The 17,530-nt window shown below is 47.9% G+C and overlaps 1 protein-coding gene across 1 annotated transcript; it reads left to right on the top strand.

The window, feature by feature from the left end:
- The first annotated feature begins 394 nt into the window (after window positions 1-394).
- MPDU1 (mannose-P-dolichol utilization defect 1) lies at window positions 395-16,481 on the top strand. Its single transcript, XM_074531434.1, has 7 exons — window positions 395-552; window positions 885-950; window positions 4,914-5,046; window positions 7,663-7,748; window positions 7,845-7,963; window positions 11,644-11,754; window positions 15,842-16,481. Exons 1-7 carry the CDS (start codon window positions 465-467, stop codon window positions 15,959-15,961), a joined length of 723 nt encoding a protein of 240 aa, XP_074387535.1. The 5' UTR covers window positions 395-464; the 3' UTR covers window positions 15,962-16,481.
- The last annotated feature ends 1,049 nt before the right edge of the window (window positions 16,482-17,530 follow it).

Below are 17,530 nucleotides of genomic sequence, written 5' to 3' on the forward strand. Positions count from 1 at the left end.
TCCCTCAAACTCGGGGCCTGGACTCCTCTGGAATCCCCCAAAGTCGAAACACTCAAGACCCCGCAAATTTGTGTTCGTCACCTACATTTGGGGCTTTAAAGGAGGATTTGGAAAGGGATTTTGGGGGGTTCAGAGCGCTCCGGACACAAAATTTGGGTGAATTTGGTGGATTTCTGTGGGATTCGGGGGATTTAAAACTTTAATCGTATTAATAAAAAACTGACCAATCACAGCTCTCCGCACCAGCGGGGGGCGGAGCCTTTCGCCCACTCTACCAATAGCGTTGCGCAATAAACCGTTGATCAATCACAGCTTGGTGTAGCTTTTGATTGACAGGCAACTACGCTATTTTAACCAATAGAATTACGGGGTGTGTTTAGAGGGGCGGGATTTTCTGGCGTCTCAGCCAATCACAACATGCGAGGGGCGTTTCCAGCCGATTTTCCCTCAGCGCGGGAGCTGCCATGGAGCCGCTCCGGCCTTGGCTCGTCCCGTTCCTGCTGCCCGAGCACTGCTTCGACCGATTCTTCCTCCACTTCCAGCTGCTCGATGGTGCCGAAGAGGCCGCGGGCTGAGATTTTGGGATTTTTCGTGGCTTTTCGGGCGGTTTTGAAGGGGATTTTGGGGCTCCTTTAAGGGCTGTGGGGGCGGCCGCCATTTTGATTACGGGCGGGAGTTCTGTAGGGCGCCGCCATCTTGGTTTTGACGCGGGGGGGAAAAAGCGCCGCCATCTTTGATTTGGCTGTGAGGCGATGCCGCCGCCATCTTTGTTTTGGGTGTGGGAGATCCAAATTTTGAGGAATTTAGAAAATTTTTTTAGGGATTTTGAGGAATTTTTTATAATTTTGGGGTCATTTCACCTCACCTTTGTCCTTTCTCCGCAGTTCCGTGCTTGAAAATCCTCCTGAGCAAAGTTCTGGGCTACGGGATCGTGGCAGGATCCGTCCTGGGTGAGATTTTGGGGGCATCTGAGGGGATTTTGGGGGTTCCAAGAAGGATTTTGAGGTTTTTTGGTCCCACATTAATTTAGAATTAACTTGGGGGGATTTTGAGGTGAGTTTTTGGGGGTTTTTTGGGGTTTGACCCCATTTTCCCCCCCAGTGAAGGTGCCCCAGCTGCTGAAGGTTTGGGGGTCCCTGGGGGTGAATTTTGGGGTATTTTGAAGCCATTTTGGGGTATTTTTAAGCCGTTTTTTCACACTTTGAGTTATTTTAAAGCGGTTTTTCATATTTTGGGCTGGATTTTTGGGATTTTTTTTGATTTTACCCCATTTCTCCCCCCCAGTGAAGGTGCCCCAGCTGCTGAAGGTTTGGGGGTCCCTGGGGGGAGGAATTTTGCGGCATTTTGAAGCCATTTTGGGGTATTTTTAAGCCGTTTTTTCATACTTTGGCGTATTTTAAAGCGGTTTTGGGCTGGATTTTTGGGATTTTTTGGGATTTTACCCCATTTCTCCCCCCCAGTGAAGGTGCCCCAGCTGCTGAAGGTTTGGGGGTCCCTGGGGGTGAATTTTAGGGTATATTAGAGCTGTTTTGGGCTATTTTATAGCGGTTTTTCCATATTTTGGGCTGGATTTTTGGGATTTTTTGGGATTTTACCTCATATTTCCCCTCAGTGAAGGTGCCCCAGCTGCTGAAGGTTTGGGGGTCCCTGGGGGGGAATTTTGGGGCATTTTGAAGCCATTTTGGGGTATTTTAAAGCCGTTTTTCCACACTTTGGGCTATTTTAAAGCGGTTTTTTCATAATTTGGGCTGGATTTTTGGGATTTTACCCCATTTCTCCCCCCAGTGAAGGTGCCCCAGCTGCTGAAGGTTTGGGGGTCCCTGGGGGGAGGAATTTTGGGGCATTTTGAAGCCATTTTGGGGTATTTTTAAGCCGTTTTTTCACACTTTGGGTTATTTTAAAGCGGTTTTTCCATATTTTGGGCTGGATTTTTGGGATTTTTTGGGATTTTACCCCATTTCTCCCCTCAGTGAAGGTGCCCCAGCTGCTGAAGGTTTGGGGGTCCCTGGGGGGAATTTTGGGGCATTTTGAAGCCGTTTTGGGGTATTTTTAAGCCGTTTTTTCAAATTTTGGGCTGGATTTTTGGGATTTTTTGGGATTTTACCCCATTTCTCCCCTCAGTGAAGGTGCCCCAGCTGTTGAAGGTTTGGGGGTCCCTGGGGGCGAATTTTGGGCTATTTTTAAGCCATTTTTTCACACTTTGGGCTATTTTAAAGCGGTTTTTTCCATATTTTGGGCTGGATTTTTGGGATTTTTTGGGATTTTACCCCATTTCTCCCCCCAGTGAAGGTGCCCCAGCTGCTGAAGGTTTGGGGGTCCCTGGGGGTGAATTTTAGGGTATATTAGAGCTGTTTTGGGCTATTTTATAGCGGTTTTTCCATATTTTGGACTGGATTTTTGGGATTTTTTTGAGATTTAACCCTGTTTGTCCCCTCAGTGAAGGTGCCCCAGCTGCTGAAGGTTTGGGGGTCCCTGGGGGGGGGAATTTTGGGGCATTTTGAAGCCATTTTGGGGTATTTTTAAGCCGTTTTTTCATACTTTGGCGTATTTTAAAGCGGTTTTGGGCTGGATTTTGGGGATTTTTTGGGGATTTTACCCCATTTCTCCCCTCAGTGAAGGTGCCCCAGCTGCTGAAGGTTTGGGGGTCTCTGGGGGTGAATTTTGGGGCATTTTGAAGCCATTTTGGGGTATTTTAAAGCCGTTTTTTCACACTTTGGGTTATTTTAAAGCGGTTTTTCCATATTTTGGGCTGGATTTTTGGGATTTTTTGGGATTTTACCCCATTTCTGCCCCCCAGTGAAGGTGCCCCAGCTGCTGAAGGTTTGGGGGTCCCTGGGGGGAAATTCTGAATTTTTAAAGCAGTTTTTTTTCATACTTTGGTGTATTTTAAAGCGGTTTTGGGCTGGATTTTTGGGATTTTTTTGGGATTTTACCCCATTTTCCCCCCCAGTGAAGGTGCCCCAGCTGCTGAAGGTTTGGGGGTCCCTGGGGGTGAATTTTGGGGTATATTAGGGCTGTTTTGGGCTATTTTAAAGTGGATTTTTCATATTTTGGACTGGATTTTTGGGATTTTTTTGAGATTTAACCCTGTTTGTCCCCTCAGTGAAGGTGCCCCAGCTGCTGAAGGTTTGGGGGTCTCTGGGGGTGAATTTTCAATTTTTAAAGCAGTTTTTTTCATACTTTGGTGTATTTTAAAGCAGTTTGGGGCTGATTTTTTGGGATTTTACCCCATTTCTCCCCTCAGTGAAGGTGCCCCAGCTGCTGAAGGTTTGGGGGTCCCTGGAGGTGAATTTTGGGGTATTTTTAAGCCGTTTTTTCACACTTTGGGCTATTTTAAGGCGGTTTTTTCATATTTGGGGCTGGATTTTGGGGATTTTTTGGGATTTTACCCCATTTCTCCCCTCAGTGAAGGTGCCCCAGCTGCTGAAGGTTTGGGGGTCCCTGGGGGGGAATTTTGGGGTATTTTGAAGCCATTTTGGGGTATTTTTAAGCCGTTTTTTCATACTTTGGCATATTTTAAAGCGGTTTTGGGCTGGATTTTTGGGATTTTTTGGAATTTTACCCCATTTCTCCCCCCCAGTGAAGGTGCCCCAGCTGCTGAAGGTTTGGGGGTCCCTGGGGGGGAATTTTGGGGCATTTTGAAGCCGTTTTTTCACACTTTGGGTTATTTTAAAGCGGTTTTTTCATATTTTGGGCTGGATTTTTGGGATTTTTTGGGATTTTACCCCATTTCTCCCCTCAGTGAAGGTGCCCCAGCTGCTGAAGGTTTGGGGGTCCCTGGGGGGAGGAATTTTGGGGCATTTTGAAGCCATTTTGGGGTATTTTTAAGCCGTTTTTTCACACTTTGGGCTATTTTAAAGCGGTTTTGAACTGGATTTTTGGGATTTTTTTGGGATTTTACCCCATTTCTCCCCTCAGTGAAGGTGCCCCAGCTGCTGAAGGTTTGGGAGTCCCTGGGGGGGAATTTTGGGGTATTTTTAAGCCGTTTTTTCACACTTTGGGCTATTTTAAAGCGGATTTTTCATATTTTGGGCTGGATTTTTGGGATTTTTTTTGGATTTTACCCCATTTCTCCCCTCAGTGAAGGTGCCCCAGCTGCTGAAGGTTTGGGGGTCTCTGGGGGGGTGAATTTTGGGATATTTTGAAGCCGTTTTTTCACACTTTGGGATATTTTAAAGCGGTTTTTTCATATTTTGGGCTGGATTTTGGGGATTTTTTTGGGATTTTACCCCATATTTCCCCCCCAGTGAAGGTGCCCCAGCTGCTGAAGGTTTGGGGGTCTCTGGGGGGAGGAATTTTGGGGCATTTTGAAGCCATTTTGGGGTATTTTAAAGCCGTTTTTGTATACTTTGGGCTATTTTAAAGCGGTTTTGGGCTGATTTTTTGGGATTTTACACCATTTCTTCCCCCCAGTGAAGGTGCCCCAGCTGCTGAAGGTTTGGGGGTCCCTGGGGGGAAATTTTGGGGCATTCTGAAGCCATTTTTTCACACTTTGGGCTATTTTAAAGTGTTTTTTTCATATTTTGGACTGGATTTTTGGGATTTTTTTGAGATTTAACCCTGTTTGTCCCCTCAGTGAAGGTGCCCCAGCTGCTGAAGGTTTGGGGGTCCCTGGGGGGGAATTTTGGGGTATTTTGAAGCCGTTTTGGGGTATTTTTAAGCCGTTTTTCCACACTTTGGACTATTTTAAAGCGGTTTTTTCAAATTTTGGGCTGGATTTTTGGGATTTTTTGGGATTTTACCCCATTTCTCCCCCCAGTGAAGGTCCCCCAGCTGCTGAAGGTTTGGGGGTCTCTGGGGAGAGGAATTTTAGGGCATTTTGAAGCCGTTTTGGGGTATTTTTAAGCCGTTTTTCCATATTTTGGGCTGGATTTTTGGGATTTTTTGGGATTTTACCCCATTTCTCCCCTCAGTGAAGGTGCCCCAGCTGCTGAAGGTTTGGGGGTCCCGCAGCGGGGGGGGGCTCAGCCTCCCCTCGGTGCTGCTGGAGCTGCTGGCCCTGGGGGGCTCGGTGGGCTACGGCTGCGCCAGGGAATTCCCCTTCAGGTCAGAGGGGAGAACATTTGGGGGATTTTTTTGGGATTTTTTTGGGGGGTTCTGGGATGTTTGGGGGGGTTTTGGGTGGTTTGAGGGGGGTTTGGGGGATTTGAGGGGATTTGGGAAGGATTTTGAGGGATTTGGGGGGGATTTGAGGGGTTTGGGAGGGGATTGGGGATCTGAGGAGATTTGGGGGGGATTTGGGGAATTTGAGGGGTTTTGGGATGGATTTGGGGGGATTGGGAGGCCCTTGGGGGGGGATTTGGGGAATTTGAGGGGTTTTGGGGTGAATTTAGGGGGCTTGAGGGTGGATTTGGGGGGGTTCTGGGATGTTTGGGGGGTTTTGGGTGGTTTGAGGGGGGTTTGGGGGGATTTGAGGAGTTTGGGAGGGGATTGGGGTGGATCTGAGGAGATTTGGGGTGGATTTGGGGGGGATTTGGGGAATTTGAGGGGTTTTGGGGTGAATTTAGGGGGCTTGAGGGTGGATTTGGGGGGGTTCTGGGATGTTTGGGGGATTTTGGGTGGTTTGAGGGGGGTTTAGGGGATTTGGGAGGGATTTCGAGGGATTTGGGGGGGATTTGAGGAGTTTGGGAGGGGATTGGGGTGGATCTGAGGAGATTTGGGGGGGTTTGAGGGTGATTTTGAGGAGATTTGGGGTGGATTTGGGGGTATTTGGACGGGTTGGGGTTGGATTTGGGGGGATTTGAGAGGGTTTGGGGGGATTTGGGGGGGTTTGAGGGTGATTTTGAGGAGATTTGGGGTGGATTTGGGGGGATTTGAGAGGGTTTGGGGGATTTGGGGAGGTTCAGGTGGGATCTGAGGGGCGCTTTGAGGGGGTTGCTGGATTTTGGGGTGGAGTTGGGGGATTTGGGGGATTTGGGAAGGATTTCGAGGGGTTTGGGGGGGATTTGAGGGGTTTGGGAGGGGATTGGGGATCTGAGGAGATTTGGGGTGGATTTGGGGGGGTTTGAGAGGGTTTGGGGGGATTTGGGGGGGTTTGAGGGTGATTTTGAGGAGATTTGGGGGGGTTTGAGAGGGTTTGGGGGGATTTGGGGAGGTTCAGGTGGGATCTGAGGGGGTGGTTTGAGGGGGTTGCTGGATTTTGGGGTGGATTTGGGGGATTTGGGGGGTTTGAGGACCCTTGAGGGGATTTGGGAGTGGATTTATGGGGGTTGGGGTCAGATTTGGGGGATTTGGGGTGGATTTGGAGGATTTGGGGTTGGATTTGGGGAATTTGAGGGGTTTTGGGATGGATTTGGGGGGATTGGGGTGAATTTAGGGGGCTTGAGGGTGGATTTGGGGGGGTTCTGGGATGTTTGGGGGGGTTTTGGGTGGTTTGGGGGTGGAGTTGGGGGATTTGAGGTGATTTGGGGTGGATTTGGGGGGGTTTGAGGGCAATTTTGAGGAGGTTTGGGGGGTTTTGGGGATATTTGGGTGGGTTGGGGTTGGATTTGGGGGATTTGAGAGGGTTTGGGGGGATTTGGGGGGTTCAGGTGGGATCTGAGGGGCGCTTGGAGGGGGTTGCTGGATTTTGGGGTGGATTTGGGGGATTTGGGGGATTTGGGGGATTTGAGGACCCTTGAGGGGATTTGGGAGTGGATTTATGGGGGTTGGGGTCAGATTTGGGGGATTTGGGGTGGATTTGGGGGGGATTTGGGGAACTTGAGGGGTTTTGGGATGGATTTGGGGGGATTGGGGTGAATTTAGGGGGCTTGAGGGTGGATTTGGGGGGTATTTTGGGGGGATTTGAGGGAAATTTGGAGAATTTCAGGGTGGATTTAGGGGATTTGGAGGGGCAGAGAGGGATTTTGGGTGGGATTTTACGGATTTGGGCTGATTTTTGGCAATCTGGGAGGAATTTTGGATTGTTTGGGGAAGATTAGGAGAGATTTGGGGAGGTTGAACGTAGAATTTAGGGTGGAATTGGGGGATTTGAGGGAATTTGGGATCATTTTGGGGGTGTCTCTGAGGGATTTTGGGGAGTTTGGGATGGATTTGGGGGAGTTTTGGGGGGGATTTGAGAGGATTTTGGGAGGATTTGGGGTCGTTTTGTGGGGGGCTCTGGGAAGTTTGTGAATTTTGGAGATTTGGGGTGATCTGGGAGGGATTTTGGGGTCAATTTTGGGGAGATTTGGGGCTGTTTAGGGGAACCTGGGGGAGATTTTTTGGAAATTTTGGAGGGAATTTTGGGGCAATTTGGGGTGATCTGGGAGGGATTTTGGGGTCAATTTTGGGGTCAATTTTGGGGTCAATTTTGGGGCCGTTTAGGTGAACCTGGGGGAGATTTTTTGGAAATTTTGGAGGGAATTTTGGGGCAATTTGGGGTGATCTGGGAGGGATTTTGGGGTCAATTTTGGGGTCAATTTTGGGGCCGTTTAGGGGAACCTGGGGGAGATTTTTTGGAAATTTTGGGGGGAATTTTGGGGCAATTTGGGGTGATCTGGGAGGGATTTTGGGGTCAATTTTGGGGCCGTTTAGGTGAACCTGGGGGAGATTTTTTTGAAATTTTGGGGGAATTTTTAGGTGCAATTTTCCCCATTTTTCCCCTCCTGTATGGGGGGGTTTTTGGGACCCCCCACCCCCATTTTTGGGGTGTCCTAAACCCCCTCCCCAAAATCCCAACAGCGCCTGGGGGGAGTCGCTCTTCCTCCTCCTGCAGACCCTCACCCTCCTCTTCCTCATCCTGCACTTCGGGGGCCGCACGGGCCGAGGTTGGTGCTGAATTTTGGGTGAAATTTTGGAATTTTTTGGGGATTTTTTTGGGGATCCCTGACCCCCTTTTTGTGTCCCCTTCCCCCCCACCCCAGGGTTGGTGCTCGTGGCCGTTTTTGGGGCGTTTTTGGGGATTTTGGTGTCACCTCTGACCCCGCTGAGCTTCGTCACCGCCCTGCAGGCCCTGAACCTGCCCATCATCATCCTCAGCAGGGTGAGGGGGATTTTGGGGGGTTTTAGGGGGTTTTAAGGGGATTTTTGGGGAGATTTTGGGGGAATTTGGTGAAGATTTGGGGGGTCCTGGAGGGGTTTGGGGATGTCAAATTTTTTGGGGGGGTTTTAGGGGATTTTTGGGGAGATTTTGGGGGAATTTGGGGGGTCCTGGAGGGGTTTGGGGATGTCAAATTTTTGGGGGGGGTTTTTTTTGGGGGGTCATGGGAGTTTGGGAGAGTTTTAGGAAAATTTGGGGGATTCTTGAAGGGTTTGGGGGGATTTTAAGGGGAGTTTTTGGGGGATTTTTGGGGAGATTTTTGGGGAATTTGGTGAGGATTTGGGGGGTCCTGGAGGAGTTTGGGGATGTCAAATTTTTTGGGGGGTTTTAGGGGATTTTTGGGGAGATTTTGGTGAGGATTTGGGGGATTCTGGAGGGGTTTGGGGATGTCAAATTTTTTGGGGGGGTTTTTTTGGGGGTCATGGAGGGGTTAAAGGGAGTTTGGGAGAGTTTTAGGAAAATTTGGGGGTTCTTGAAGGGTTTGGGGGGATTTTGGGGGGGTTTTAGGGGATTTTTGGGGAGATTTTGGGGGAATTTGGGGGGTCCTGGAGGGGTTTGGGGATGTCAAATTTTTGGGGGGTCATGGAGGGGTTAAAGGGAGTTTGGAAGAGTTTTAGGAAAATTTGGGGGGTTCTTGAAGGGTCTGGGGGGGATTTTGGGGGGAGTTTTAGGGGATTTTTGGGGAGATTTTGGGGGAATTTGGGGGTCCTGGAGGGGTTTGGGGATGTCAAATTTTTGGGGGGGTCATGGAGGGGTTAAAGGGAGTTTGGGAGAGTTTTAGGAAAATTTGGGGGATTCTTGAAGGGTTTGGGGGGGATTTTGGGGGGAGTTTTTGGGGGATTTTTGGGGAGAATTTGGGGGAATTTGGTGAGGATTTGGGGGGTCCTGGAGGGGTTTGGGGATGTCAAATTTTTTGGGGGGTCATGGAGGGGTTAAAGGGAGTTTGGGAGAGTTTTAGGAAAATTTGGGGGGTTCTTGAAGGGTTTGGGGGGATTTTGGGGGGTTTTAGGGGATTTTTGGGGAGATTTTGGGGGAATTTGGGGGGTCCTGGAGGGGTTTGGGGATGTCAAATTTTTGGGGGTCATGGAGGGGTTAAAGGGAGTTTGGAAGAGTTTTAGGAAAATTTGGGGGGTTCTTGAAGGGTCTGGGGGGGATTTTGGGGGGAGTTTTAGGGGATTTTTGGGGAGATTTTGGGGGAATTTGGGGGTCCTGGAGGGGTTTGGGGATGTCAAATTTTTTGGGGGGGTCATGGAGGGGTTAAAGGGAGTTTGGGAGAGTTTTAGGAAAATTTGGGGGATTCTTGAAGGGTTTGGGGGGATTTTTGGGGGAGTTTTTGGGGGATTTTTGGGGAGAATTTGGGGGAATTTGGTGAGGATTTGGGGGGTCCTGGAGGGGTTTGGGGATGTCAAATTTTTTGGGGGGTCATGGAGGGTTAAAGGGAGTTTGGGAGAGTTTTAGGAAAATTTGGGGGGTTCTTGAAGGGTTTTTGGGGGGGTTTTTGGGGGGTTTTAAGGGGATTTTTGGGGAATTTGGTGAAGATTTGGGGGGTCCTGGAGGGGTTTGGGGATGTCAAATTTTTTGGGGGGGTTTTTTGGGGGTTAAAGGAGTTTGGGAGAGTTTTAGGAAAATTTGGGGGTTCTTGAAGGGTTTCGGGGGGATTTTGGGGGGAGTTTTTGGGGTAGTTTTTGGGGATTTTTGGGGAGAATTTGGTGAGAATTTGGGGGGTCCTGGAGGGGTTTGGGGATGTCAAATTTTTTGGGGGGTTTTAAGGGATTTTTGGGAGATTTTGGTGAGGATTTGGGGGGTCCTGGAGGGGTTTGGGGATGTCAAATTTTTGGGGAGGTTTTTGGGGGGTCATGGAGGGGTTAAAGGGAGTTTGGAGAGTTTTAGGAAAATTTGGGGGATTCTTGAAGGGTTTGGGGGGGATTTTGGGGGCTTTTAGGGGATTTTTGGGGAGATTTTGGGGGAATTTGGTGAGGATTTGGGGGGTCCTGGAGGAGTTTGGGGATGTCAAATTTTTTGGGGGGTTTTAGGGGATTTTTGGGGAGATTTTGGGGGAATTTGGTGAGGATTTGGGGGGTCCTGGAGGGGTTTGGGGATGTCAGATTTTTTGGGGGGGTTTTTTGGGGGGTCATGGAGGGGTTAAAGGGAGTTTTGGGGGGGATTTTGGGGGGAGTTTTTGGGGGTTTTAAGGGATTTTTGGGGAGATTTTGGGGGAATTTGGTGAGGATTTGGAGGGTCCTGGAGGGGTTTGGGGATGTCAAATTTTTTGGGGTGTCATGGAGGGGTTAAAGGGAGTTTGGGAGAGTTTTAGGAAAATTTGGGGGGTTCTTGAAGGGTTTGGGGGGGATTTTAAGGGGGGATTTTGGGGGGCTTTTAGGGGATTTTTGGGGAGATTTTGGGGAATTTGGTGAGGATTTGGGGGTCCTGGAGGGGTTTGGGGATGTCAAATTTTTTGGGGGGGTTTTAGGGGATTTTTGGGGAGATTTTGGGGGAATTTGGGGGGTCCTGGAGGGGTTTGGGGAGTCAAATTTTTGGGGGGGTTTTTTGGGAGGTTAAAGGGAATTTGGGAGAGTTTTAGGAAAATTTGGGGGGTTCTTGAAGGGTTTGGGGGGGATTTTGGGGGAGTTTTTGGGGGGTTTTAGGGGATTTTTGGGGATTTTTGGGGAGATTTTGGTGAGGATTTGGGGGGTCCTGGAGGGGTTTGGGGATGTCAAATTTTTTGGGGGGGTTTTAGGGGATTTTTGGGGGAATTTGGTGAGGATTTGGGGGGTCCTGGAGGGGTTTGGGGATGTCAAATTTTTTGGGGGGGTCATGGAGGGGTTAAAGGGAATTTGGGAGAGTTTTAGGAAAATTTGGGGGGTTCTTGAAGGGTTTTGGGGGATTTTAAGGGGAGTTTTTGGGGGGTTTTAGGGGATTTTTGGGGGAATTTTGGTGAGGATTTGGGGGGTCCTGGAGGAGTTTGGGGATGTCAAAATTTTGGGGGGTTTTTTTGGGGGGTCATGGAGGGGTTAAAGGGAGTTTGGGAGAGTTTTAGGAAAATTTGGGGGGATTCTTGAAGGGTTTGGGGGGGAGGTTTTGGGGGGGTTTTAGGGGGTTTTTGGGGAGATTTTGGGGGAATTTGGTGAGGATTTGGGGGGTCCTGGAGGGGTTTGGGGATGTCAAATTTTTTGGGGTGTCATGGAGGGGTTAAAGGGAGTTTGGGAGAGTTTTAGGAAAATTTGGGGGATTCTTGAAGGGTTTTGAGGGGGATTTTGGGGAGTCCTGGAGGGGTTTGGGGGGCATTTAAAGGGGATTTAGGGGTGTCCTCAATGGGTTTTTGGAGCCCTGGGGAGTTTTGGGGGGTCCTGAGTGAAAATTGGGAGGTCTGGGGGGGATTTTGGGGGGTCCTGAAGGGATTTTTTTGGGGGTGGTTTTTTAGGATTATTTTGGGATAAATTTTGCCCAAACCCCCACCAAATTTCCCTGGGATTTCAAGATTATTTTGAGTTAATTTGTGGATTTATTTTTTTCCCCTCATTCTTTGGATATTTTTAACCTCTCTGATTGGTCAAAGAGGATTTTGGGGGCTCTCAAATTTTTGGGACCAAAAAATGACCCAAAATTTCCTTTTCCACCCCAAGCTGATCCAGATCGTCACCAATGCCCGGCAGGGCCACACAGGGCAGCTCTCGGGGGTCTCCATAGGGCTCCTCTTTGGGGGGGCCCTGGCCCGGATCTTCACCTCCCTCACGGTGAGACCCCTCCCCAAAAACACCCCAAAATCCCAAAAAATACCCCAAAAAAATCCCAACTCTTAAAACCCACCCAGAACCCCAAAAAACCCCAAATTCCCACCAAAAAAAAAACCCAAAAAACCCCAAATTCCCACCAAAAAAACCCCAATTTTTTACTCAAATTCACCCCAAATTCTCCCCCCTTATGGTGAGACCCCTCCCCAAAAAAAATCCTCAAAATCCCAAAAAATACCCCCAAAAAAATCCTGGATCCTAAACCCACCCAGAACCCCAAAAAAACCCAAATTCCCACCAAAAAAAACCCAAATTTTTACTCAAATTCACCCCGAATTCACCTCCCTTATGGTGAGACCCCTCCCCAAAAAATCCTCAAAATCCCAAAAAATACCCCCAAAAAAATCCTGGATCCTAAACCCACCCAGAACCCCAAAAAACTCCCAAATTCCCACCAAAAAAACCCAAATTTTTACTCAAATTCACCCAAATTCTCCCCCCCTTATGGTGAGACCCCTCCCCAAAAAACCCCAAATCCTAAAAATCCTCCCCCCAAAAAATCCTGGATCCTAAACCCACCCAGAACCCCAAAAAAAAACCCCAAATTTCTACCAAAAAAACCCCAATTTTTTACTCAAATTCACCCCAAATTCTCCCCCCTCATGGTGAGACCCCTCCCCAAAAAATCCTGGATCCTAAACCCACCCAGAACCCCAAAAAACCCCAAATTCTACCAAAAAACCCCCAAATTTTTACTCAAATTCACCCCAAATTCTCCCCCCTTATGGTGAGACCCCTCCCCAAAAACACCCCAAAAAATCCTGGATCCTAAACCCACCCAGAACCCCAAAAAACCCCAAATTCCTACCAAAAAAAACCCCAAATTTTTACTCAAATTCACCTCCCTCACGGTGAGACCCCTCCCCAAAAAATCCTCAAAATCCCAAAAAATACCCCCAAAAAAATCCCAACTCTTAAAACCCACCCAGAACCCCCAAAAACCCCCAAATTTCTACCAAAAAAACCCAATTTTTTACTCAAATTCACCCCAAATTCACCTCCCTGACGGTGAGACCCCTCCCCAAAAACACCCCAAAAAATCCTGGATCCTAAACCCACCCAGAACCCCAAAAAACCCCAAATTCCTACCAAAAAAAACCCCAAATTTTTACTCAAATTCACCCCAAATTCTCCTCCCCTCACGGTGAGACCCCTCCCCAAAAACACCCCAAAATCCCAAAAAATACCCCAAAAAAATCCCAACTCTTAAAACCCACCCAGAACCCCAAAAAACCCCAAATTCCTACCAAAAAAACTCCAATTTTTTACTCAAATTCACCCCAAATTCTCCCCCCTTATGGTGAGACCCCTCCCCAAAAATCCTCAAAATCCCAAAAAATACCCCAAAAAAATCCCAACTCTTAAAACCCACCCAAAACCCCAAAAACCCGAATTCCTACCAAAAAACCCCCAAATTTTTACTCAAATTCACCCAAATTCTCCTCCTTTATGGTGAGACCCCTCCCCAAAAAATCCTCAAAATCCCAAAAAATACCCCAAAAAAATCCTGGATCCTAAACCCACCCAGAACCCCAAAAAACCCCAAATTCCTACAAAAAAACCCCAAATTTTTACTCAAATTCACCCCAAATTCTCCCTCTTTATGGTGAGACCCCTCCCCAAAAATCCTCAAAATCCCAAAAAATACCCCAAAAAAATCCAACTCTTAAAACCCACCCTGAGCCCCAAAAAACCCCAAATTCCCACCAAAAAAAACCCCAAATTTTTACGCAAATTCACCTCAAATTCATCCCAAATTCACTCAAATTCACCCCAAATTCTCTCCCCTTATGGTGAGACCCCTCCCCAAAAACACCCCAAAATCCCAAAAAATACCTCAAAAAAAATCCTGGATCCTAAACCCACCCAGAACCCAAAAAACCCCCAAATTCCTACCAAAAAAACCCCAAATTTTTACTCAAATTCACCCCAAATTCTCCTCCCTTATGGTGAGACCCCTCCCCAAAAACACCCCAAAAAATCCTGGATCCTAAACCCACCCAGAACCCCAAAAAACCCCAAATTCCCACCAAATAAACCCAAATTTTTACTCAAATTCACCCCAAATTCTCCACCCTCACGGTGAGACCCCTCCCCAAAAAATCCCCAAAATCCCAAAAAATACCCCAAAAAAATCCCAACTCTTAAAACCCACCCAGAACCCCAAAAAACCCCAAATTCCTACCAGAAAAACCCCAAATTTTTACTCAAATTCACCCCAAATTCACCTCCCTCATGGTGAGACCCCTCCCCAAAAACACCCAAAAAATCCTGGATCCTAAACCCATCCAGAACCCCAAAAAACCCCAAATTCCTACCAGAAAAACCTCAAATTTTACTCAAATTCACCCCAAATTCTCCTCCCTTATGGTGAGACCCCTCCCCAAAAAATCCTCAAAATCCCAAAAAATACCCCAAAAAAATCCTGGATCCTAAACCCACCCAGAACCCAAAAAAACCCCAAATTTCTACCAAAAAAACCCCAAATTTTTTATCAAATTCACCCCAAATTCACCTCCCTCACGGTGAGACCCCTCCCCAAGAAACCCCAAAAAATCCTGGATCCTAAACCCACCCAGAACCCCAAAAAAACCCCAAATTCCTACCAAAAAAACCCCAAATTTTTATCAAATTCACCCCAAATCTCCTCCCTTATGGTGAGACCCCTCCCCAAAAATCCTCAAAATCCCAAAAAAATCCCAACTCTTAAAACCCACCCAGAACCCCAAAAAAACCCCAAATTCCTACCAAAAAAACCCCAAATTTTTACTCAAATTCACCTCCCTTATGGTGAGACCCCTCCCCAAAAATCCTCAAAATCCAAAAAAATACCCCAAAAAAATCCTGGATCCTAAACCCACCCAGAACCCCAAAAAACCCCAAATTCCTACCAAAAAAAACCCCAAATTTTTATCAAATTCACCCCAAATTCTCCCCCCTTATGGTGAGACCCCTCCCCAAAATCCAAAAAAAATACCTCAAAAAAATCCTGGATCCTAAACCCACCCAGAACCCCAAAAAACCCCAAATTCACACCAAAAAAACCCCAAATTTTTACTCAAATTCACCCCAAATTCTCCCCCCTTATGGTGAGACCCCTCCCCAAAAAATCCTCAAAATCCCAAAAAATACCTCAAAAAAATCCTGGATCCTAAACCCACCCAGAACCCCAAAAAACCCCAAATTCCCACCAAAAAAAACCAAAATTTTTACTCAAATTCACCCCAATTTCACTCAGGATCCCCCAAATTTGTCCCTCTCATATTGAGACCCCTCCCCAAAAAACCCCAAATCCTAAAAATCCTCTCCAAAAAAATCCCAACTCTTAAAACCCACCCAGAACCCCAAAAAACTCCCGAATTCCTACCAAAAAAAACCCCAAATTTTTACTCAAATTCACCCCAAATTCACCTCCCTTATGGTGAGACCCCTCCCCAAAATCCCAAAAAATACCCCAAAAAAATCCTGGATCCTAAACCTCCCCCAAAACCCCAAAATTTATTTAAATTCCCTCTTAAATTCTCTTAAAACCCCAAATTCTCCCCCAGGACCTCCAAAAACTCCTAAAAATTTCCAAAACCTCCCTGAAATCCCTTTAAAACCCCCCAAAATTCCCTTTAAAAGTTCTCAAGATCCCCCAAACCCTTCCAGGACCCCCCAAAAATCCCCCCAAAAATCCCCCAATGCTTTTAGGAACATTTCAATCCCCCCAAATCCCAAATTGAACCCCAAATCCCTCTTAAACTCCATTTAGAAACCCCAAATTTCCCCCTAAATCCACAAAAATTCCCTTAAAACCCCCCAAAATTCCCAAAATTTGGACCTCAAAATTCCACCCCCAAAATCTTGAAATTCTCTCTAAAATCCTTTTAAAATCCCCAAATTTCAGCTCAAATCCCTCTCCAGGACCCCCCCAAATTCCTTCCAAAGCCCCCCAAATCCCCCAAATTTTCCCAAAATATCCCAAATTTTCCCAAAATCCCCCAAATTTTCCCAAAATATCCCAAATTTCCCCCAAATTTCCCTGCAGGAAACCGGGGATCTCCTCTTGGCCTCGACCTTTGCGGCCTCAGCCTCCTGCAATGGGGTCCTGCTGGCCCAGGTGCTGCTTTTGGGGGGCTCCCGGGACCCCCACCCCAAAAAGGAGTGACCCCAAAAAACCCCAAAATCCCCCCAAAAATCGCCTCAAAAATTGAGAATTTTTGGGGCTTTTTTGGGTCTGGGAATCTTAAATCTCACTTGAAATCCCAGCAAGATTTAATGGGACCCCAAAAATTCACCTGGGACCCCCTAAAATTTACTCGGGACCCCAAAAATTTTTCAGAAAGCTCAAAATCATCCCAAAATTAAGATTTTTTTTTTTTTTTTTAGGATGAAAAGAGGGATTTTGGGGTGGTTCCTTTGCTCTGGGACCCTCAAAATCTCACCTGGGATGATCCCAAATTTTTATGGGACCCCCAAAAATCTTCTCAGGATCCCCCAAAAATTCAGGGACCCCAAAATTCCTCCCCGGGGACCCCCCAAAAAGCCCCTGGGACCAAGGAGGGGGAGGGGCATGGGAAATGGGCGTGGCCAGAGCGCCCCTCCCCCAATAAATTTGGGGTCCCCCCATTCCAGCGGATCTCCCCTCCCCTTTTTCTTCTTGGTAATAAATTAATTATAACTGGTAATTAGTGTTAATTAGGGCGGGAGTGGTGCTGAGGTGGTGATGGGGTGGGAAAACCCCGCCCCCATTCATAAATCCCGCCTTCTGTTCCTAAACCCCGCCCTCCATTCATAAATCCCCAATCCGTAAATAAACCCCGCCCCCATTCATAAATCCCACCTTGTTCCTAAACCCCGCCCTCCATTCATAAATCCCGCCTTCTGTTCCTAAACCCCGCCCTCCATTCATAAATCCCACCCGCCATTCACAATCCGACTCGGCCACGCCTCCATCAAGCGCTCTCGCTTCTGATTGGCTGCCGCTCCCGTGACCGTTCCCACGCGTACTTTCCACCCCAAAACCCCCAAAATCTTCCCAAATTCCAACTCCGGGGGGGTCCCCGTTCTCCGTGACCCCTCCAGGACCCCCCAAATCCCACCCAGGACCCCCCAAAATCCCTCTGAGCCCCAAAACTCCCCATTTAATCCCACAACAACCTTTCCAAACCCAAAAAATCCCCCAACATTTTAAATCCGGGGCGTCTCCCCCGCCCCAAATTCCCCTCCCAGCCCCCCCCAATCCCGAACCTCCGGCGTCTCCATCGCTTTATTCCCACAATTCCATAATTTCTATGCAAAATACTCTCATCTCCCCTCCCCACCCCCCTCCCCTCCTTTTGTTTCCCACGCCGAGGGAGGGGGAGGGGGGTGGGGGAGGGGCCCATGGGAACCCCAAAACCCCTCCCCAAACCCCTCCCACCCCCCCCCCCCCCCAAAAATATTCGAGGCCGGGAGGGGCCGATTCAGGGGCCCCCCGGGGCGTTACAAATATAGAGCTTAAATATGTACAAAAAAATGAGAAGAGTCCAAATTTGGGGCGGATGGGGGGGGGGGGGCATTTTCCCCCCAACCCCCAAAAACCACCGGAGAGGATCCCCCCCAAAAAAAAAAACCACCAAAAAACAAACAAAACCAAAAAAAAAACCAAAAAAAAAATTAAAATAAAAACAACCAACCCCTCTCCCAAGGCTTTGGGAATTCCCAGCAGGTCCTGGTGGGGGTTTTTTTTTTGGTT

The sequence above is a fragment of the Zonotrichia albicollis genome, chromosome 36, assembly GCF_047830755.1.
Source record: "Zonotrichia albicollis isolate bZonAlb1 chromosome 36, bZonAlb1.hap1, whole genome shotgun sequence".
NCBI classification, from domain to species: Eukaryota; Metazoa; Chordata; class Aves; order Passeriformes; family Passerellidae; genus Zonotrichia; species Zonotrichia albicollis.

What these genes read in the sequence shown, in the direction of transcription:
- MPDU1 (XM_074531434.1), top strand. Translation starts at nt 465, where the DNA reads ATGGAGCCGCTCCGGCCTTGGCTCGTCCCGTTCCTGCTGCCCGAGCAC. An exon ending in CCACTTCCAGCTGCTCGATG is followed by an intron (nt 553 to 884) that starts GTGCCGAAGAGG and finishes CTTTCTCCGCAG; the next exon opens with TTCCGTGCTTGAAAATCCTC. An exon ending in CGTGGCAGGATCCGTCCTGG is followed by an intron (nt 951 to 4,913) that starts GTGAGATTTTGG and finishes TTCTCCCCTCAG; the next exon opens with TGAAGGTGCCCCAGCTGCTG.